We start from the raw sequence: 24,827 nt of genomic DNA, 5'->3' as shown, positions 1-24,827 counted from the left end.
CCCTGATACACAGTAGAGAGTCTAGAAGATTTAGTGCTACGAACCGCTAAGAATGTTAGGAGACAGAGGTTACCAGAGTTGACCAACTCATCCAAAAACAAACTACTACTTCAGGATGGGGGGAAGCCTGGTTTTGGCACACAGCTCCAGGTTCAGGAATTAAGGCTGGGGATTTGCGTAAATTGAAGTCAGTGCTCACTATAATAAACTACTATAGACCTAGACATACCCAAAAAATTGAATCTAAAAGAAAAAGTAACTGTTTAACAATAGAAAGCTGAGACCCAAAGAAGGGAAAAAAAGATTTTTCACAATGACTATATGAAAACCTAGGGGAAATAAAACAAGTAATAAAAATATTGTAAAATAAAAGCTCTTGAGAAAAGAATTGGAAGTATATCTTAGAAGGGAAAGTAGTAAACCCTACTTAAGTAATGGACTCTAAAAATTACAGTAAGGCCAAAAAGAAATCAATGACTACAGGAGCAGAAAATTAGACCAAACTAAAAAGATTTTTTTAATGGAAAAGATAACTTAAGATAGCTGGTATCAAAAAGAGGTCTCCAAAAAAAAGTCAAAACAAGTTTATTTAAGACTCTGAAAAATCATGATTAAAAAAACCCAACAAACCACATACCTGGACATCATATTGCAAAGATAAGAGTAAAAATAGAGGGGGAAAATTTTATCATTTCCTTAAAAAAATCTGAAAATAAAGTCCTAGTAATGTTCTAGCCAAAATCCAATTTCCATATAAAAGCAAAGAAAAAATACTAAAAAGAAATAGTTTTAAGTTCCCAATGGTAAAAGTCAGGAACACACAAGACTTAGCTATAAGCAGCAGAGACATTGGAATACAATATCCCAAGAGGCAAAAACAAGATGCAGAATAATCAACCAAAAGAAACTTATTCCTTCAAAGGTGGGTATGATTATTTAAGGGAAAAAAAAAAAAGAAAAATGAATGGAAGAGAACTTTCTAACAGTTCTAAAGACCAGAATTGAGTAGGAACTTCGAAATGCCAGTGTCAAAAGTCAAACGAAAACTAGAATGGTAAATTTATTTGAGCAAGTGACGATGTAGTACTAATTTCTAACATAGGGAGAACATCCAAGTGTCCCTTCAGAATCTTTTATCTTCAAAAGATATTAAGCAAATCAAAACATCTGAAAATGGACTAGTTCTGTTCTGAGTTCTGTTTTAAAAATGCAAGGAAGGGAAAAAAAACAAAAAGAAGAAGGGAGTGGAATTTGCTAATCTTTCTAATGGGGCAGGAACCTGGAAGAAAAGATAAGGAGCAGCAGGATGAATACAGAGAGGCTTGGAGAGACCTACATGGACTGATGCTAAGTGAGATGAGCAGAACCAGGAGATCATTATACACTTCGACAACGATATTGTATGAGGATGTATTCTGATGGAAGTGGATTTCTCTGACAAAGAGACTTAACTGAGTTTCATTGGAGAAATGATGGACAGAAACAGCTACACCCAAAGAAGGAATACTGGGAAATGAATGTGAACTATTTGCATTTTTGATTTTCTTCCCGAGTTATTTTTTACCTTCTGAATCCAATTCTCCCTGTGCAACAAGAGAACTGTTCGGTTCTGCAAATATGTATTGTATCTAGGATATACTGCAACATATTTAACATATATAGGACTGCTTGCCATCCTGGGGGGGGGGGGGGAGGAGGGAGGGAGGGGAAAAAACGAAACATAAGTGATTGCAAGGGATAATGTCGTGTAAAAATTATCCTGGCATGGATTCTGTCAATACAAAGTTATTATTAAATAAAATAAAATTAAAAAAAAAAAAAAAAAGATAAGGAGACCAGGCCTCATAAATTTTATTTTTATCCTAATTGGAAAAAGTCAGGTTGAATACACATACAAATGCTAACATGCACACAACAACAGTTTGTGTTGTAGAAATGTATTATTTTTAACAGAAAAAATAAAGAAAGGATTTGGATGGAGGAGATTAAGAGGGAGCCTAGTCCCAGGGAAGGAAGAGTCACAGGAAAAACAAAATTCCCTAATCCTTAAAGAGGGATTAAAAGAACTTTAATCTAAGAGGATGTCCATCAAATGGAGACTGGCTAACCAAATGCAATAGGACAACACTGTGATGTTAAGAAATAAGAGATAGTTTCAAAGAACCCTTGGGAAGTAGGAAAGGATACAGAGTAAAGTGGGCAGAATCAGTAAATCACATTACACAAGAATAACATCATAAAGGAAATAACTTTTATAGCCTTAAGAACTGATTAAAAAAGCCATGATCAAGCATATCTTCAGAGGACCACTATGAGGAAATGTTACATATTTCTGGTCAGAGAAGTGCAGGGAAAGACATCTACGGATCTGGGCATTGTTTGCCTAAGCTTATTTTTACAAAAGATCTGAGCCCTAAGCCCTCCAAACCCCCACCTCTGCTTTTAATAGGAAATGAAATACCTACAGAGGGGGAGTTTGAAATAATGTTAAGCAAAGAATGCCAATGAATCATAAACAATGAACAGAAGGGAGCAGAAGTTAAGAAGGAAGCACAGACAATTCTGAAAGTAACATGTGGAATTTATTGTATCCTTTTTTAAAAAAAGTAGTGTGAAATGAAGACCAATCCTCTTTTTTCTGTTCTATTGTGTTTGCAAAATTGTTGTGAGATGATTCAGAATTATAAAACAAAAGTTTTAATGAGGGAGAGCACAACCAGAATTTGAAAACACTGATTGTAGAAGGTGCTATAAAAAGGTAGGAGAAAGAAGTTAGGAAGCCAAAAACAAAACTGGTTTATTTTTAAACTTTTGGCTGGTTCTCTTTAACCCCCCCCCCCAAAAAAAAAAAAAAAAAAAGAAAGAAAAAAGAGAAAAAAAGTTGATAATCAAAGTATTACAAATACTTTCCCAACAATTTAAATCCTATTCTTTAAAAATAATTTGTTCCCTAAGGATGCTGACAAAAGAAAATCCTGTGCTATAATATCTAATAACAGAATTAAAAACAAATTAAGACCACAATGCTGCCACTTTTGTTCCCCAAAACTGTCATCTCAAAAAAAGCGCTATTTTAAATGAAAGATGTTTTTCTACCACCACCCCCCAAAAAAAAAAAAGAAAAAGAAAAAGAAGATGGGTCTCTACTTGTGATTTTGTTAATTTAGTGAACTTCCAAAATAAAAATTCATTCTCCTGGTACAGAAAACAGTAACTTGCATTCTAAAAGTTATACCTGGGCCACTGAGATGTTAAATGAATTGCTTTGTATATTGAAATTCCCAACTCCAAAAATGGTCCTTTATCCTTTTTTTTCCATTAAATATGAAATATTATTGAAAATTACGTAATTTTTTTTACAAAGCTCTCTTTTTTTACTCTAGTATGTCAGATTTATCAACAGCATTGAAAGGATCATAAGATTATAAACTTACTTGAAGATCAGAGAGCATACTCAAAAGACTTCGTAATAAGCTCCTGTCCACAGCTTCACCATTTCTCTCTCGTTCAATTAGCAGAAGAATTCCATCAATAGTCTTACTTTGAACCAGTTTATCACTAATAACGTGGTTTCTAAATAGTTCTAATCCCATGTCCCTGTACAAATAATAAAAAACAAAGTTAGAACTCTGTGGTAAGTAAATATGATTAGTTTCACTATTATAGAATTAGCAGCAAAAATGTTAATTCTCTAAGTGCATCAAAATGTCAAAAATATCCCTTTACCAATTTAATACACTTAAAGTCTCTTTAAATGGCGTATCTTGCCTTTTCAGGATGATTACATATTTTATCCTTTCACCCACTCTATGTTGCAAACATATATATATATAACATTTGATTTCCTGCCTCTGATACAATGTCTGCTATGCCTGGATTGTTTTCTCCTCTCAGGCTCAATTCACAGGCTACCTCTTAGAAATACTTTCCTGATTACTAATCATTGGTGTATTCCCTTTCCTCCAAATTTATTTTGTATATGTGTATGTTTCCTCGTCTCTTCCTCAACACTCTTAAAAGGTAAACACCTCAAGGACAGGGATAGTTTTCATTTTTTTCTTTGTAGACACCCAATGTTTTGTACATCATTCAAGAATATTAGTTAATTCCTAGAATAGAAATAAGATTGTTCTACTTTAAAGCAACATGGCAAGCTTATTTTCAACTGTCAAGTCATAAAGCCCCACTTCTGGTCTAAGAAATTTTTAACTACGCCATATCAAATGTAAACCTGCACCATAAATGCAGCTCACCTAAATTCAGGGCTTCAAACTATTTTTAGTAGGTGACCGGCTATGAATTTTATGGGCCTTGGAATCTAGTACTTTTTGTCTTTAATTTACTACTTCCATCTATTCACTATATTTCCTTTTCTTGATTTTTCTACTTCTGCTTCTCTACACAACTTAGAATTCTAAGTCATTTTTTTCTGCAATTTTGGTCAAAATTTTATTCCTTATGTAACAGATACATACCCATAACTTATTCAGTTTGGTGAAAACATTCTTTAACTGCATATTTATCTACATGTGTATACTTACTGTGACGGATCCATGATTTCATCAGTGTGGGTACTCCCTCCACCAATGTAGATTGCAACCCTTCCAATGCCTTCTCATCCTGTGATTCTTATCCATGTCTTTCCATAAATCTTCCACAGAGGACCTACTCAACATGTTGGAGGCCTTTTTTCTTATTCTTTTTAACGGCCCAAAGGTATCAAAACACCCAACTGTTGATCTGTATGTCTTTTATATTGCTTATCACATGCAATTTATCAATAATATACTGAAGCCTAGATGTGGCAGTATGGTGCAGTGGGCTTCTGCCACTGAATTTGAAATCAGAAGACCCTATTTAAATTCCAGCTCTACTTCTCACTACCCGTGTGATCTTGGGCAAATCACTTAACACCTTTTCCTCATCTTCAAGATGAAGGATTTGGGCCAGATGACCTCTTAGCTTATCATAAGCTGTAAATTCAGTATCTTTGCTCACTATACATTTCCACTGTCCTTTTAATGTAATTTTGATTCTTCTATGCATATCACATTCCATTAGTGATATGGAATCTGGGAGAATGCTACTTTTTTTAAATTTAACTTTTTTTGGCACTTAATTTGGGTCTACAGAAAGCACTAGTTTTTCAAGTCTAATCCAGTTCAGTTTCCTCCTAAACAATTCTAGCCTCAATTGTCATTTGTATTGCTTGTTAATAGGGTGCCAAATCAGCAGCATATCATAGCATGGACAATATTAATTTATTATCAATTTTATTCTCTAAGACAACCAGATTTCTTTCCCTAGAGTAGCAGCCAGCAGAGCCTTGCATAAAGCAGACACTTAGCATTTACTGTATTGAATCACCTAAAGGAGAACTTCTATTCCAGGGCTTGATGTACTTTGTACGTCATATGAACTGGAAAATTTGGAAAATCTTGCTATCAACAGGGAGCCTTTTGAGGACATCTTCCAAGACACTTGCAAATATGTCAGGTTGACATATACTTGTTTTACATTTAATTCTGCTTGTTCCTCTATTTTCACAAAAGATAATCTATTACAATTTCACAAAGATTTTCCAAGGTAAAAAAAGCTCAGTATGTTTTCTCATATATTTTCCATCAATGCAGTCTTGGTGATTCCTTTTTCAGTTATCTTGAAAAATCAGTCTCAGAATACTTATTCTGTGTCAGCTCTAAAGAATTCCCTCATATGTATCTGGTCAAATACTAGATGTATAATCCAAATACTGTGGTTCTATCATCATGGCTGATGAGAACATATCACCATTATAAAACTAACTTATGGTGAAATTTTAACTCTACTTGTTACTCTGATTTTAAATGTCCTAGGAATGTCTGATATGACCAGATCTAATGCCAAGCTCTTTTTTTCTACTCAACTGTTTTTTGTGTTTCATGAAGTGAAACCACTTCTTGCATTTCATCATTTTCCAATATTAAGATTAGGCAAATGATTTTTTTAAGAATAAATAAGTAATACTTCTAACTGCCATATCTTTCTACTTGTCAAAGAAATATTTGTTGACTAAGGTAATTTCTGGGCTCTTTTATTAAACTCTGGAATTATGATGATTATTTACTGGCTAAATTATTTATCACCACTCCTAAAATGGTGAAAGATGTCCATTATTTGGAGTTGACAGTTTACATTTAAAAAAAAAAAAAAAAAGGAGCTTCTATAATCCTATGAAATAGGATATTTTCTTCTCATTTTAAATTCTCTTCTAAAATGATATTTATTTTGATGAATACTGTTGGTTTTGAAGAGACTGTGTTCATAGCTACTACATTTCTATAAAATGGTTTTCATTTTATGTTATTCAAGTACTTGTCATCCAGTGCCTTCCAACCTTCTTAAATAATGAGAAACAGTAATAAGGCATTTGTTTTTTTGCGTGCATGAGACTAATTCTTTTATTTATTTCCTTGAAGAGAACTTCTGCTCTGACCTTCCATTTAGTTGTAATCTTAATTCTTCTGGTTTCCAATAGGAATCTGGTTCAGTTCCTCCGGTAGTGTGAAAATTTGATTGTTGGACAAAAATCACACATTAAGAGTACCAATACTGAATGTTTGTAGATGGCCTTAAGATTGTGTGAATTTTAGTGCCCCCTCTGCTTCACTTTCTAGCCACTATTGAAGTAAAGGGGCACTGGATAGAAACAAGGGCCATATTGTGTTTCTGTCCATTTCATGGATTGCTATGGCCAAAAAATCACCACCTGGTAGCCAACCTTCCGGTGATAAGCCTTTGCATACACAGCTAGGCTGGCTCTTAGAAAACAGACACACAGTTTGTTACTAAGTCTGCAAATAGACACCCACACACACCCTCTCATACTATTTTGTTTTTGTGTGAAGCCAGTTCAAATGTTACTCAATGAATCTATCATCATCACCATCACCACCACCACCACCACCCATCACCACCATCCTAATAAGAAAAATAAAGGATTTGGAATCAAGGAGACTTCTATTTGAATCCTAGCATTGCCATCTGCTACCTATGTGACTTCGAAAATGTCCTTTATTATATCCCTGAGCCACAGCACCCGTATCTGTAAAATGAGGAGACCTGATAAGATGATCTCTAAGAGCCCATCTAGTTATAAATCTCATCACCATAAGAAAAGGTATTACTTTTCATTAAATTTTTTAATATAAGAAACCTGACTAATATCTGAGTATTTTCCAAGATAACTATATACTAAAATGTTTTAACATACATTTAACATTTGTACATTTCTATAATCACAAACTATCATAAAATCATTTTATACTTTTCTTCAATTAAGCAGAGTATTTTCATGTGAATTAGAAATGCTAAATTGTAAATTGTTTTGCTAAGAATATCTCTTTCAAGATTTCATCATAGTTAAAATTTAGTGGAAAAACATTGCCACAAACAGTTGCTCACACAGATACTTTCTGAGCTAGGTTTTGATACTTTTAATTTAAGACACTTCAGAAGTAGAATTATTATTAACAACTATACTGAAAATTTGTTTAAATTTTATTACTTAAGTCTCAGGTTTGCATATTTCTTTTTTACCTTTTAGTAAAGATTATTTTAATCTGTCTTATTTCAGTGAAAATTAATCATTCAAAAAAGCTTAACCTTCCATTTTGCATTTTATTTTACAATTTAAAAAAAGCAAAATCAGGCAAATTTAAAAAGTTTCTTAGATTCTAATAGGCAATACTGGCAGAATGAGAGGAACGTAAACTGATCTTCAAAAGGCTGATTATATTCATAGTTTCTTATTTTTCATTTGATGATACAAATCAGATTATCTCCACTCCCACCCCACCCAAGTCATAGAGAAATGCCTCTTTTTTCTGTCCAACTTCTGGCAAACTCAACCATCTAGAAGACAGCCATAAATTGAAAAAAGGGGTAGATATGACTAAACATTAAGGAAATGAACTATCATAACAATATTTACACTGGATAATGAAATCCAGCTTTCTTCTTTCAGAGAAGAGTATAAAAGCACAGAAAATATGGTAGATAGTTCATAACATCTATTATTACATTTTAAGAAAAGGTTCAATCTGAGGTGAGAGGACCATTAAGGGTATGACTATTACATTTAAACAGCTGTCATAAAGCACATGCATTCTCCTTAGGCCTAATAATGCTTACTCCAGTTTCATGTATACAATTTATATTACTGGCAAAAGAAAACTGGTCATCTATTTGACTATGGCAACCTATGGTTCTTCAGGGCCACTCTAGATCAGAAGTAATGGAAAGTGGCAGCAGAGGTGGGGAACAGGGGAAAAAATCATTCCTACTGAGAGCAGTGAGCAATGTCATGTGACCTAGGCAAGAAAAAAAATCAACCATCACCTGCTTTAAAAAAAAAAAAAAAAAGAAAAGAAAAAAAGGCAGTTCTTAATACCTTGAATCAATCAAGGAAAATGAAATTATATTTAGTGTACTGCTTAACAAAGCAGGAAATATTTTTATAAATATTTTCATGACATAAATAATTAGGATAAAAAAATTTCCAATCATTACAGGATTACGATGACCTACAAATTTTTAAAAATCATGTATTTTAAATACTTCATTCTCCAGATAAGGCTAAAAAAAACAAGGTATAAAAAAATCAATTCCTTTGAGCTTAAAAATCTTGGGCAGAAAAACAATAAATTTGTTTCTTCAAGTATTAATACAACATATTGATTTCATGTACAATATCATATTTCTAAAATAATGTTCTTTGTTAGGAATGTATATAAGCACTTTTTTTGTAGATAATTTGAAACTGATGTAATGATTTAAAATTTCAATAAAAATACTGAAGTTTAGTTTCTTAAGTCTAGTATTTCCATTAAAATCCTTCAAAATTTTAATTGAAATTTTTTTTAAAAGATTATAAGAATTTTTCAAACACCCAGACACTCTTCAAAGTTAACTCTATAATTCTGAGACTCTTGTTTTTTAGTGAAGACAAGTTAGAGACTAAGTGTTCCTAGAAAATAACCATTTTTACAGATGATTGTTAGAAAATGCACAATATATCAATCTAAAAGTACCAGCCCAGAAAGGTGAAGTGATTTCCTTTGAGATCACAAAAGGAATGAGTAGCAGAGACAGGTTTCAAACTAAGGTACTCTGGCTTTTTACATTCTGTTAAAGAATAATACTGAATCCAACCAGATTTGAATTTGGCACCTAATGCTAGATATATCTTTTTAAAACCAATCCCCAAAAGCTAATACATTTGAATTTACTGATTTAGGAAAATCAGTTTTTCCTTCACCATTTTTAAACCTTGTTATAAAATTAATATAAGGTAGCAAGTATCAAAAATTTATTAAGTTAAACTGTAGATATCAAATAAGATTAAAATGACTAAGATGGTTCAATTTTGTAATGTAGTCCTTTTTAAATTGTGTATTCTGAATTGTACCTGGAAAGTCACTGGTATTGGAAAGGCCTCAATGAAGAAACCCCTTATTGATGCATAGTGGGATGTTTTCTATTTTTAGGCTTAGAAAGATCCTGGGGCACTGAGAGGTTAAGGGACTTAGGTCACAAAATGTGTATCAAAAGTGGACTTGAACCGAAATACTTGAGTCTTAAGTTCAACTCACTATCCATTACTTCACATTACCTCTCTACATTCTACATTTTGACAACTTGTTCTATATGAATGGTTCAAAGAAATGAGGTTTTATTTAACATTTGGTTTTTCTGATGGTAAAGAGAAGCAAATACAATTTTTATTACCTCTTAACATGGGGTTATGGACACAAGATCAGATCTGCACAATGCTGAAGCAGCTTTCTAATGGCTTTGTGTAGAGAAAGGTAAGGGAAAGGGATGAAGAAGATAAATCCTTGCTTATGTGCTCCAGGGAACTGGAAGCTGGAGAGAAGAGCCATTCTAACAAAGGGATACTTAGGTAGCTTCCTAAATTGATAGGTTCTGGTCCAGAATGCCATTCTTTTCTTCTACTAGATTCTTAAATTTTAGTTTTTTGAAATATTACTCATCCTTTTAAGTTCAGCTCAAATGTGATCTACTCCATGAAATCTTCTCTATTCTCCCTAGTCATATGTCACACAAACTTGTCTTATACTTTTCTTGTATAACTAAGAAACAAAAAGAACAAATGCTTTTAATGAATCACTTCACCTATCAGGTAAGCTCTATGAGAGCAAGAATGAAATCCTGTTTAAATTCTAGTAAAGCACATAATAAGTAATTGTTGAACTTAGCAAAGAACACAGTGGGAGACTGCAGTGAATGTGGGAGGTGTCCTCGATAAGGAATGCTGATGTCTTAAGATATTGGATCAGATTACATGAGACTACTCAGGGAAATGAGGTAGATTTGGCAAGTTAGAGAACAATGTAGTTGTGCACTACCTAAGATAATTATGAGTTCTCTTATTTTCTCATATCCTCTTCTCCAATTTTAAAATTTATTCAATTGCATTTGCATCCAGTTACTTAAAATCCCACAGGTGTTAATAAAAATAAAGAAGGGTAGGTGCTAGAGTTAAACCACTTCCACAAGGGGTGGAGAAAAAAATTAAGATATGGGTCTAGGAATGAAAGTTTGGCATATTATCAGGATGGAAACTGATCAAAATATTTGATCTGTGTTGCAGAAAGGGAAAGTACTATTGGAATGCTGATGCCTCAGGTCGAGATCTGTTCTACTAATCTGATAGATCCTGATAAACCATCACAATATAGAGTATACTTGGTGGCAGCAGTCAAACTTCATAAGGGAAGAATAAAGTTACTTGTAAACACAATGCACAATAACGTTACTAAGGAGAGAAATCTTATTAAGAGAAATCTAAAAATCTCATTTCAAGATATGAGGATATATTTTAAATATATATATATATATATATATATATATACACACACACACACTCACATATATAATATGCATACATTTATGTAAATATTACATAAAAATATATGTACATACTGTAAAACAAAGTCAGGAGGATCCTATGAACCAAGGTTTTTGGACAGTGTTAAAATGTTAGATGAACTTAGTAGAGGTATACATGTTATCAAATGGAGGGTTATAATATAACCCTTTAGAGTAGGGGCTCTGAGAATTTAGTGTGTGTGTGTGTGTGTGTGTGTGTGTTTTTAAAAGAGAATTCTGGCTTCATAAAAGAGAAAGAACATCTCACTGGGAGGCAGTCAACGTAATTTTAGTACTGGCTCTGCCATTTAATAAATATGTGACCATTCCTAAGTCATTTAACTTCTCTGAGTTCTCATCTATAACATTATTATAGCAATCTTATGCATATGTTATGCAAAAAAATCTACCTCAAAAGGAAGCTCTGTGTGTGTGTGCGTGTATGTATGTATATTATCTTTCATTGTTATATAAATGAGCTATCATTGCTACTTGTATTATCAAAGTTTTTCCACTTAAAAAAACTAATGTTTTTTTAAATTTCTACTTTAAATTTCAAGGTTTACTTTTTTTCTATATTTAAAAGTATAACCTGAAATAATTCTTGGAAACTCTTTTATCATGAGAAATAAATAGTCTGCTTCTCCAAGGACATCAAGGATATTTTACTCCAACTTTATGATAAAAAACAGATACTCTATTAACTGGGGCATTCTTTATCTGATTTTATACATAGTACTATCATCTTAACTATATAAACATTAATCCCTGAAAAAAAAAAACAATTAAAATTATTTTCTACATCCTTTGATATTTTTCTTTTGTGACAAATTATTTTCAGTTTTGATATGAGACTGCTAACTGATAATTTCAGTATTCTACTTTATTTTTTAAGCTGACACTGTCTTTCAATTGTATAGTCATTTTAATATAGCTATGTTTGTAATCTCTTTTCAGTGACAGACTGAATATGTTAATATTTTCTTATAGTTTTACCTTTTTGTACTGATGTGTACATCCACCTAGTTTTTTTCATTAAACTTGTGAATGCAAAGCATTTCTATTTCTTTGAAAACACAATGTGCCTTATCAATTCTTTTCCCAATCTTTCACAGGAAATCAACAGGCCCATGTATTCTGCCACAAACGGTGTTACTGTGGTGCTTATGATGCGTTTACCGCACTCCTGGACTACTCACTGTGCTCTGGCCAGTCCTACCTGTATTCTATTCAAGGAGGCCAGAGGCACATGCTACTCAATGTCTACACACCATGGGGTAGATCTGGGTAAGTAGAAGTGGTCACTGGCATAAAGGATTTCTCCCCAAAGCCTGTTGAGGTAAATCCAATCCTGTTCTGGACCTCTGGTTCCTGGAAGAGGATATACATGTTTCCAGAGAAGATAGATAATGGATACATTTAAAAATTTTGAAAAATGTTTTGAAAATTAAACATGAATTAAAAAAAAAAAAAAAAAGCTCTTTATACCTTTAGTCTGGACCTGTGATTTCAATGGTAGAGGGAACTCCTGGTGTGGAAACTTCCTCCACCAATGCAGATAGGCAACTCATCTGTCACAAAATGTTGCCTTGGGCAATGAAATATTAAATGACTTGCCCATGGTCACACAATTATTAGTGTCAAAAGGCAGAACTTGAACCCAGGTCTTCCTGACCCCAAGGCCAGTCCTCTACTCACTACACTACAATGTCTTATAGTTTAGAAGTCAAAAAAAGTTTTGCTTTTATATCAAGATACAACCTAAAAACTAGATATACAAGTTACCAAAAATAACTACTTGGGAAAACAAAATTTTACCAAGCTTATACTTTTAGTAGATTTACTTACACCACAGAAATTTAAAAAGATACCTACCATATAGAAGGAAGCATTGAATTCTGAAGTACATAAGTGCGATCCAAAAACAAGAAAATACTTCTAATCATGATCTATAAAATAAAAACAAACACCAATTTTTATTTTCCTAATACATACTTATTTTTATTTTTTATTTTTAATTTTTAAATTATTATTACTAATTACATATTAACCATCTCAAGTTTTATATATATGCAATATATGTATGTATGTATGTATGTACATACGTATGTATGTATGTACATACATATGGATATTTCTTTCTTAATGCTAATGAATAGGGCCCTAAGTAATTCACATCTTTTTAAACTGGCCATTTTCTGACAGATATGGTAAATCTTTTCCAGGGAAAATGCTATAAGATTCTTTCCTCTCTCTGCTTCCTTTATGTTCATATATATGTGGTATAGTTTTTTTCCAACAGTTAATACACTGAGGACAGCTAGGTGGCACAGTGGATAGAGCACCAGCCCTGAAGTCAGGAAGACCTGAATTCAAATGTGGCCTCAGACACGAAACACTTCCTAGCTGTGACCTTGGGCAAGTCACTTAATCCCAATTGCCTCAGCAAAAAACAATAAAATAAAAAAAAAAAAAACCGTTAATTCACAACAGTGAATAGGGCATTACTTATAGATAGCAAGATTTTAACTCCTATGAGTGGAGCAAGAAGATTTATGTGGGCTATATATATTTATACATACACACACATATAAATGCAACCCACTCATCTCAATCAAAACAATGCTAACAAAACAAAAAAAGACAACACTATTTAGGAAGACAAGACTTTCCCTTTCTCTAACACTCCAAAAGTACATAAAAACAAATTACAAAATATGTATGTATAGAATGATGCCTTTTAATAATGCCTTATTATTTGTACATGGTACTCAGAAATGAACTAGATCTATGTATAATTTCAAGAGCAAAAAGCCTTTATAAACTATTATCTCAGTCTGACTCCCAACTTAATTGATTTGGGAACCAAGTTAACAAAAGTTCAGTACTATTAAAAAATGATAGTTCAAACAATTAACACAAGGATGTACATTGGATTGTCTCTAATAAAAAGTAGTTTTCCTTTAAAATACCACATATTTTTGCATCTAAATTTGCTTTTAAAATTATAGTTAAAGCTGCTTATTTCATCTTTCACATATAATTAAGCCTACCCCATTTATAAATAGTTTCTTTATACAGAGCTCTTATAAAAGTTAACATATGGTTTTATGTTACAATTTTTATTTTACTAGGTAATTGAGAAAAGCAATAGATTAAGTAATCTCCAAGTGAGTACAAAGGAAAAAAAATTTACATCTGGATTTGTAATGAAAATTTTGTATCTAACATTTAAATATACAGTCTGAGGATTTATAACACTTAATGTTGTTTCAGTCTTTAATTTAAAGATTTTACTAAGGAGCAACAGAAACGCTGTATCATTTAGGATGAGAAATTTTACAGATCAATTTTTCTCAGCTAAAATCCATGCTGAAATTTAACAACCACCATTTCTTGACCTAATGCCAAACTGTTAGGTCTGAGTTATATCTTCTGTAATGGCTGAATTATTTGTGATTTTTAAAAAGCGTTTCATCTTGACTGGAGTTAAGGGGAGGGGATATAATTCCACCCCAATTACTCAAATCTCCTTTGTTTTCTTTTTCGTCCCATTTCATCCCCAGTAGCAACTAGAATGGGACAAAAGATTTGAATAAACAGAAACTGAAATCCAAGCAGTTCTACTTCGACAAGCTTTTAACTGAAGTAGAATGTGAAAGTAGACAATATATAATCAATTACAGAAAAATATAATAATCTTACCATTTGTCTGCAATGATCTTGCCAGCATTTGTTTATCTTCTTTAAAAATAAAACGCTATCTAGAGAATCTGTGCAGCACCTGCTAAGGAAATTTCATTTATGTCTTAATTTCAGCGTTTCTTTCCCCAAAATATTATTTTGATAATTATCCAAGTTAAATCCAAGAGCACGTATTTTAAGCTTGAAGCTCTTATTCCCCCTTAAATTAATCTTTTTCAGTCAATTCTAATGATACTTTGATCCTTCAATTACTTTCTTATTGCCTTTGATACTTTTGAGTGTCTACTTCCAGATTCCAGTTCAGCTTCTATTCTTTCTCTGACACATTTTTAGATGGTTTCTTCATCCAGCACACAGAAGACTAAAACCAAGGTAAAGATAAAACCAAGGTACTAATAATTCTATAAGGCTTGACCTAATAATCTTAATTTTTAGAGACACTGACACTCTAGAAATAACTAGACTTTGTCACGACAAAGGAACAGGAACACAGGCTATTTTTAGTATGGAAAAGATTATTGTTAGGAATACAGTGGGGAGGGGCCTGAAGTTTAAAAAAAAAAAGGCTAAAGTCTCAACTCTAATTTTCTGACTCTTGTTCAAAACAGAGGCTCTAATCTTAACATGAAATTTCATCTATGGAACAAGATTTTGGAATTATAAAGCTTAAAAATCTATATATATATATGTTCTGAAGCAGGCTAAGCATAATTTAAAAGAGAAGGAAATCACAGTTTAGGAAAAAGAATGGTACTTGAGTACTGACAATTTCAATTATATACTGTCAAGAAAATTCATAATAGGCTTAAGCAAAAACAACTTCATCTTCACTTTTTCAAAATCAGGGACTATTAACCCTCAGCTTCATGAACAAAGATGAGAGACTTTGCCAGACCACCAAAGGTAGGTCTAAGACACACAGAAATGTTAAGAACCTCTAATTGAGATGGAATCATACTTTAGGTTACTGGAGTACTATAAATTTTTGTCAGTAAAATCAACTGAATATGGTTAACAAATCAATAGACAGTAAAGATAAAGATTCAAGTTCTGAAAAAAAATTGTTTAAAACTACCAATTTTAATCATTGGAAGGTAAACACTGACTTAAAAAAAAGAAAGAGAATTTTATCTATTGATTGACTGTCCAGATACTCATCAGAATTAATAAATCAAGAGGTCTACATAAAAAACTGGGATGCTCTCCTTCAGAACCAAGTGTGGATTAGGCATGAGAGTGCAAACAGGGGGGATGGTGGAATGTATTATGATAGAGAGGATCTGGATTCAAAACTTGCCTTGGTATACATTGGCATTTCTAAAATGAACTGAATAGAAAGTGTTTGGGTATAGTAGTATTCAACTGAAACTCTAAGGATAGGCAATTAATGTCTCTACATTGTAGAAGTCCTTAAAAGTTATATTTCTCAGAAAATTCTGTCAATATCACCTATGTAAAGCAAGGAATTCTTAATGGAGATATACTTGATATGTTTAGGACTCTTCCCTTGGAAATTAAGGTTATCAAAAGAAATATTTGCTTCTAATAACCAGGACTGTGCTGGGACCAGTACTGCAACTCTCTTCTAGTCTAATTAATTCCCTTTATGAGAATACTAATGCTATGGATAGCTTCTCTAAATTCTAACTGAATGAAGATAATTGAAAAAATAAAGCATGAATTATATCTATAGCATTTTACATCCTATTACTAATGTGAAACTATTAGACAAAAAAAGCATCTGTGGAAACTATTCTTGGATGGCCTGTCTGTGGCAAAACTGAACTGAATGAAGCCTTGACCATCTGGTCAAACCTTAGGTTTTATAAAAAGCAGATTACCATAATATATATTAAAGGAAAATAAAAACACATCAGGAACTTAGGAATGTTTTACATTTTAAGGAAACAGCCCATAACTACAAATCCAATGGGCAAAAGACTGGTGCTTCTATGTTCTGGATTGAGAGAATATAGGTCATTTGTAAGAGACAGGGAATAAAAGTAAATATCCCTCTATAACAACATGAAACTTCCTAGTTGTATGAATTCTAGGTAATGTACCATAATGCTTTTGTGCAGACGAACTTAAGAAATTACCTAAATTCATAATACTATAAAATTGAGATTCCATATTTGGGGATACCTAGGATATAAACATATTGAGAAAGAAATCATTCAAATAATTAACTGAAATATCCTAACAGGTACTTCTAAGGTATAATCTCATCCATGGAAATTCCTGCACATTAATACCAAGATGTGATAAAAATTTCAAGGGAAGTAAGAAAAACCCCCCGAAGAATGTGGGGTGGGAAACTCCAGCATGACTAAACCTCCATAATAATGCAAAGTAGCAATTATTAAAATAACTAGGTACTGTTAAAAATCAACACAAAAGTAGATCAACACAACCAAAAGAGACAAGTTCTAGAAGTAAATGAATGTAGTACTGCAGATTTCAATAAAACCAGGAACACACATCACTGAGGTAAGGACTCCCTAGTCCATAGAACAGTGAGGAAAATCATAAAGCAGTTCATCAGTCAATAGTTTTAGATCAGCATCTTATTTTATATATCATGATAAGCTCCAAATAAATAAGTAATCTAAATCTAAAATGTCACATCACATATAAAGAGAACACAAGTACTTTGCATAAGAATTAAACAGTGCATAATTAAATATGACAGATCACACAAAAATACAAACATGGTATGGACACACAATTTAAGGAGGAAAAAAGTTAAAATTCAAGAGTTCAATCTACAAGACTAATTTTTGCCAACTATTTCTACATCCAATATGCCAATTTAACAAAAATATATTAGCCTTCAAATGATGAAAACTACTGTCACTGTAAAAAATTGTTACTTAAAAAAAAATCATCCTATTGAACAGATTTAAAATTATTTTTTCCATAAGATAAAGAGGGTTTTGAAGATATAATTTTATAAGAAAAAAAAAGGATATTCTCTGAACTGAAGGATTTGTGCTTTGACATGATCTTCACAAACCTGTCGCAGTTGCTTGTAGAGTGTTGGGGACACTTTGTAAGAACAGAGATTTTCAACAGCCTGGGGAAAAAAAAGAAATAGCTTAAAATGAAAACTATATGTTTAGTAATTTTATTTACAACATCATGAAAACAGGAACAATGTACAAATATTACTCTCGCATATAGCAGGTAGTTAAAAAAATTTATAATGAATAAAAAAGCTCATAAATTCATTATTTCTTGCATTTAAATTTAGGACAATTATTGTTATCTATTTTGCAATTATGTTATTATAAATGGATGTAGATAATTTAACTCAAAATTGAAAAGTCAATTATATACCTAAAGTGCTTACATACCAGAAGGGAGATGGGTTTCCCTGTAGCATCATTCCTGAAATATCTCAAAATATCCTCCCTCCCCCAACTCAAATTTCCTGACAAAAGCAGGAGGAAACCAAGAATATTATTATTCTAGTTTTCCTTCTTGTTTTGTGCACACCCTTGAACATGGATGTTAACTAGCTCTGGCTCAATTTTTTTGTTGGAATCTGGAGCTGAGCTAATACAATAAATGCAGGCAGGTGAGTAAATTTTGCTTACATGTGATTATCAGTGATTTTACTCTTGGATATACAAAAGCAATTTTAAACAATCCTGTGAGCTGAAAAAGCACGATAGTTTAGTTCCATATGAATTATAGATATCAATAATCTAATCTTTTAATCCACATAAAACATCAATATTTAAGAAATAAAAAATGTTTTAAATAGGTGAATGAGGCTCTGACAAAAGTAAAGGAAATAACAAAAAAAAAAAGTAATTTGTATAAAAGAGAGCACAAACACAATCTTTACCATTATAAAATGTGTTGTATTTTCACATGAAGAGAAACTGCCAAACTAGGCGCCAAAAGAATTCACCAGGTAAGTATTGCCTAGGGGAAAAATGCTTTTCTATTATGAGATTTTCCTTGAAGGAATATCCACTATCAATGAGATCATAGATCCAAAGTACAAAGATGTTCACTGCAGTAGTTTTTGTAATATCTATCCATGTATATACATATGCATTCCTCCCCCAAAATACCTCCAAATGGGGGGATGGTTGGCCAACAAATTACACAACTATTAAAAGTGTTGAAAATGGGGGCTATGCTAATAGGCCATTTTTCCTGTCAAATGAGAGAACTAGACTATTTCATTCATATTTAACGTCTCTCACAGCTTTGAACTCACTATAAAAGATTAAGCTAAAGCCCAAATATTTAAACTGTGGTTTAGCAAACCCCCATATGGAGTCTCATCAGTAATTGTTTGATTTTTATGCATATTTTACACACCAATATACCTGGAGTCACACAAAAATTTCTCAGGTAAAAAGGAAAAGGAAAAAGTTGAATATCTCAACATTTTCTAGTTATCCTCTTACATGTATTAATCTTATCAAGTTCTGCAAGTAAAATGCCTCCAACACATTATACATTGCCCTTTTATTAGTCAGCAAAAATCTCCCATTAAATTCACCAAAGTCTATAGAACTTCCCCTTCTATAGATCATTAATGAATTCCATAGAATTATTACATAATGTATTCCTTACAAAAGACATGCAGAACATTCATTATTGGCATAAACTGAAGGTAGGGACATAGCCTTTTTGCATTTTCTTTTTCAAAAAGCACTGATAAGGGGCAGCTAGGTGGCCCAGTGGGTAGAGCAACAGCCTTCAGAGAAACTGAGTTAAATTTGGGCTCAGACACTTAACACTGCCTAGCTGTGTGACCCTGGGCAAGTCACTTAACCCCAATTGCCTCAGGGGGGGAAACTGATGAGGTAATATGGATTAGTTAAGAATATACCTTAAAGAAATGACTATCCATCATTTAATTTGTAATACATGTATCTTTTTAATTCCAAAAGATTTCTAATTCCTCCCCCCAAGCAAAGTTCTCCACAGTAAATATCTGATTTATAATTAAATTACATTGAATCTATGAACAATTTGGAGATAATCTTTGTGATAAATGGGGAAAAACATCAACCTGTAATGTTAACATTATTAGACCTGGAAAATAGCTTTTAAGGCTCATGAAACAGGAGAGACATAAATGATTTCTGGAGTGTTCATGCAAGTATTTAGTATGTATTGTTAGGCAATTATGATTTTAGATTCTATTTTTTGTATCACTTATTTAGCACTTACTGAATAATTCTTTTCATGCACATACTTTAAACTACTTTATAGATAGTGTCTTGAACATAACATGCACTAAAATACAGATTCATTTGCTCCAACTCTGTTTAGAAATAAAACTTGCTCATGATGTGGAAAATGATTAAAATGAATTTAGTGGAATATGCTTCTTGGATAAGCAAGGGTATTATTCCAAAGCACTTATAAGAATGAAGTCATTCCAATAAAAGTATCAGATAAATTCAGAGATTGGAATGAGGATGGATAAACAAAGCAGCAGAATATAAAAGATAGCATCAGAGATATATTATTGGAAAAGACATTAGATATGGAGACAATTGATGGACAATCTGATGCTCTACTTATAGCTATACAATGTCAAGAGAAGTAGAGGAAGTGGATAAAATAGGATGTTGAGTGGATTCTCTATGGAGTAGTTATAATACATGTAAGTCAGGATGAGAGGACATGAATAGATTACTATGGAAGTGCCTATATTATTTGCCTTTATGTTAGTGTAACCCTTCCTAATACTGTTAGCCCTAGTTTGTGACAACTTGGTTTTTCTTGCCTTACAAAATACTAACATGAATTCTCATTTCCCTTTTATTCCATTCAAATCAATCTCAAAGAAATTCCCTTATCTTCTAAGATTAGCATTATCTCTTTGGACGGCATTTTGTCACCGGGCAAAAAATAACCCTCTCATTCTTCCAAATAAGATATTTAAAGATGTTTTGGCATCTGAAAAAATTAAGGTTAGAGAGCTACACTGCATTCATAAATTAGGGTGTATTAATACCTCAAAATTTACAAAAGTAAAGAATTATCTATGTAATTGTATGTTTCAGGGTGAGATACTGCCAATTAATTGGTATAAATTATCTATGTGCCAGTACTTGAGTCAAAAGACAAAAGAAAGGATCAACTTGTAACTAAGAGAGCTTGTGGTGAGTAGGGGATTTGGGGTGGGAGGAGAGGGAAAGTATGAGAAGAAAAAAAAGAACTCATCCTCATAGTACTCTGGTTACCCTACTTACAATCCTAAGTAAAATAAACTAGACAAGATCTTACCTTTCTGGCTTCTATAACTCCTATGAATGGACTGATACCTTTTTATACTTAAAGACTAATATAAGCTCACAATGAAGTAATATGTGGGACTGTATTTCTGTCACCAACCAGGTTTGCATATAACACATAGTAATAACCCAGGGTCTAAGTTATTGTGCACAAAGAAATGAAGTTTGGAAGACTTCTATGAAATAATACAGAATGAAATAAGCACAGTCAAGAAAACAATTTATAACAATTCAGAAACACAAAAACTATGGAGTGCAATACAATGACCAATCATGATTCCAGGGGACCCTTGCTGAAGAATGCTGCCTTTTTTCTGACCAAGAGTTAATTAGACTAATAGGTAGACTAAGACACATTTCAGGATATGGCAACTAGGGTAAAAAACCAGGATTTTGCTTGACTATGCTCATTTGTTACCATGGGTTTGGGGGGGGGGGGGGCAGGAGAGGAGGGGAAGATATGGGAAAGAATCAAGTTAAAAATGACTGATAATTTTTAAAAGTTCAAATCTGATTCTAAGAAATGGATCTTGAATGATGTATCCCAAAACCTTTGTGAATGTCACTGATAATTTCTGTAGTTTTTGGTCACTTTTAAAAAATGATTTTTAGATCGCTTCTTCACTTTTGTCTAAAAGGTCTTTAAAACACTAGGTTTTTTTTTTTTTTTAAACACTGTCAGGATCATAGATTTTTAGCTTTAGGTTCTTAGAAAATAACTTTTCACATGAAAAAAAGCCATACCACTTTAACTTATCACTCTGAAAGTTTCCAGTGGATAGATCATCACATTTTTCTTTCCTAGAATAAGTTCTTCATATCTTCACAAATATACCAAGAACAATTAATACTACCCCCCGCCCCCCAAAAAAGCTTCATGTTTCAAATATATCACTCCTGCAGGGGAGTCTATCTTTTTAGTTTAGAAGTTAAGACGGTTTGAATTTTTTTTCCTCTGCTATGTTAACCTCACACCATCATACGGTCTCTTCCAATTGCTCAAATAAATTTACCGTTTCATTTTTTCTTGGTTTTCATGTTTGTATTTCAAAGATCTTATTGGAGGGGTGGAGTGGAGAAGTGATTGTGTAAGGGGAACCTGCCCCAAGGTTAGGGCTGCTTCTTCCCCTTTTCCCAGGTATGGGCTAGTTCCAGGAGGATTGAAATCATGATTGATGCAGAGATTTGTGGCCTTTCTCATTAGACTTCCACCAGACAAGCCTAGGGCCTAACTCCAGCCCCTCCAAGTTCAACCTAAACATGGCTATGGATAAATGCATGACTGTTCTCTACTTCTTTCTCATCCACCAATTTTCTGAGGCACTCACCAACTTGCAGCCCCAAACCAAGAATATCATATATCACTTCTGACTCATGCCACCATCTTAGAAATGCAAGCTATGATGGACTACGATTCCTAGGACATCCTGAACATCTGCAACTTGATGGAGGCCCAGACCCTGTACCAGAAAACTGGAAATATCCATAACAGCCTCCTTCAGCAATTTCATGCACCAAGGACCACTTCACCAAAGAAATTTATATCCAAGTATGCTATGCCGAGTGTCTCCTGCAGAAAGCTGCTCTGACCTGACAGGATGACAGCATGGTAAGCATCATCAAAGGTGGCATCAGAGTGCCAAACACATACCAGACATACAAGGAATTGGGTGTCCTGGTGCAGTTCTCCAGCTACTCAGAGGGATTAAAGTATAGCTATTTTAAAGTGTTTAAAGAAGCTTGGTATAGGTACCTTTTACTTGACATTGTCCATGCTTCCCACCATGATTCTGTGACTGCTAGAATTCATGGCATTCTCTGGAAACAACTACAGGCTACAAGAAACAGTCTCTGTGCAGTTTATGGGCCATGCTGTGCTATATTGCTGCTCTGTTATCACACCTTCCTCAGCTTCATCCTTGGCAAGGGAATGTTAAAACCTGAAGAGGTCAAGAAACTCCTCCAGCCTTACCTGAAACATTACTCCAAAACATTATCTTCCTCTTCTTTCCTGGCCAGTTCAAAGCCATCAAAGGTCACACTGACACAACCATCCATCACTTTAAGTAGTGCTGTGAGGCTTACAAGCACTGGAAGCAGTCCCAACTATATGCTATTAGAAGCTCATGTGGTGTTTCATGTACAAATGGAAGATAGCCTACTTTTAACACTGACCTGTTCAGCAAAGAACTTCTGGTCAAAAGCCACTTATATCTACACGAAAGCTGCAGATCTCAGTGTATCTGGAAACAATGACTACAAGTACAATGAAATAGAGCTATTTCAAGTTGTGCCAGGACTAAAGCTCAAGATTTCTGGCAAGTTGCTGCCTACTGAAGTTTGCCATTTGGAAGTCTTTGGCAGTATCTCACCCTGAACCTCACCTTGCTGCCTGCCCCAGCTTTGGCAAGATATACTTTTGGAACAGCCTCGCAGTGATTGGGAAGTAACAGCAGCTGATGGAGGGTATGTTGGAAATACTCATCAAAGATAGGAGCTCCTGGAGAAATCACCAGCAAACAAGATCTCAATGGATGATCCATATGCAGTAAAGTTTTCTAGGGCCTGTGTCTAAAGCATCTGAGCTAGGTCAGGGAGGCTGAGGAGAATTTCCAGTTTAAACTATGCCAGTGAGAAGATGATTAAATATGATCACTAACTGATCCCCAATCTCTCTCTATTGGAGAGCTTGCTGCTATGCTTGGAGCAGAGCAGGGCCAAGGAAGCCCCTCAAATGCTGGAAATGGCCAAATAAAACTACAAGAATTATTCCATAGAGTCCAGGAAGTACTTGTGGATCCAAGTAGCCAGCTTCAGGTGGGGGCAGCCCCAAAGTATCCGGAGTGCTCTACCTTTGAGTCTTTGGGCTGACCAGACGACAGGAAGATGGAAAATATTTCAGGACAATCAGTCCCTACTTCCCATCCTCTTGAACCAATGCCAAAAAAGATGGCCAGTGGTGGATAGCAAAGCAAAGGTGAAATTGAGTTAACTGGATCAGATGGTTTTTTTTTCCCAGAGCCTGCAGTCACCCCCAAACAGGCCATCAGTCTCTCCTGTGATACTAACACAATGTTTAAAGTTAATATTTTCCTTAGAAATATGAAGGTGCCAAGGAGGTCCCTCAAGAGGCCCAGTCCACTTGCCTCTGCCTTGAATCCAGATTAGTCAGAAATGTTGCTCCCTTGTACACGAAGCTAGAGAGGGGGACAATTTTCAGGTTTCCAATCTCCATGTTCTATAGCTGGACATGAATGCCTATGGCTAGGCAATGGATGTCCCCCCAGGGTCTATGAAGGACCCATCTCCTCATAGACTATGGTCTTTCATCTTGATAAGTTTCTGGGAAGCAAGGCCCACAGGACTTAAGGAGTTGATGCTAGAAGAAATCTTCAGGGGCCTCAAGGCATTCACCTTCAAAACTTCAGACTTGACCCCAAACTCCTGGTACTTCTGCAAGACGCCTGAACAGAGAGGAAGGTACCAGACTAATGAAAGCAGAATAGGCAGGGGCTCTGGGAACATGGTCCAGGGGCCGGATGAGGTCCAACATGTCATCTTGCCACATTCTGTCTCTGACATGTCGTCAAAATCCCAAAGGAGTGTGTGAAAGCAGCAGTCTTCTGAATTTTTAAGACACCCAGTTTATTTAATGACAACAATCTTTCTTTGTGACCTGTTCAGTACATTTGTGATTTTTCATGACTGAGAAAATAGATTTCAGCAATAAAATCTTAACCATTTAAGAAATTAAGACTCCCCAATCCATTTCTTGTCTAGAATTATATTCAGCTTTGAAGGAGGAAGTTATTATTGTAAACCTCTATCTTTTACGTTCTGGAATAACATATTCCACGACCTGCTCTTGTTTATAATTATGTCTTAGTTATTAAGATGATAAGCTTGAGTGTACTTACA

General features: G+C 33.8%; 1 protein-coding gene across 2 annotated transcripts in view; it reads right to left on the bottom strand.

The window, feature by feature from the left end:
* The window catches only part of CUL4A (cullin 4A), a 62,917-nt gene that overhangs the window by 28,051 nt on the left and 10,039 nt on the right, over positions 1-24,827 (bottom strand). The window contains exons 3-6 of one of the 2 annotated variants that reach the window (XM_051984231.1): positions 17,610-17,713; positions 14,638-14,707; positions 12,808-12,881; positions 3,435-3,597 (exon numbers count right to left, since the gene is read on the bottom strand). In XM_051984231.1, the coding sequence (XP_051840191.1) occupies positions 3,435-3,597; positions 12,808-12,881; positions 14,638-14,707; positions 17,610-17,713 (411 nt within the window). Of the gene's footprint in view, positions 1-3,434; positions 3,598-12,142; positions 12,304-12,807; positions 12,882-14,637; positions 14,708-17,609; positions 17,714-24,827 lie in introns of those variants that run through there. The other variant, XM_051984232.1, reaches the window with a different exon arrangement.

Source organism: Antechinus flavipes, chromosome 3 (assembly GCF_016432865.1).
Source record: "Antechinus flavipes isolate AdamAnt ecotype Samford, QLD, Australia chromosome 3, AdamAnt_v2, whole genome shotgun sequence".
Lineage (NCBI taxonomy): Eukaryota > Metazoa > Chordata > Mammalia > Dasyuromorphia > Dasyuridae > Antechinus > Antechinus flavipes.
The sequence above is the reverse complement of the archived record's forward strand: the minus strand, read 5'-3'. Positions and strand labels throughout refer to the sequence as shown.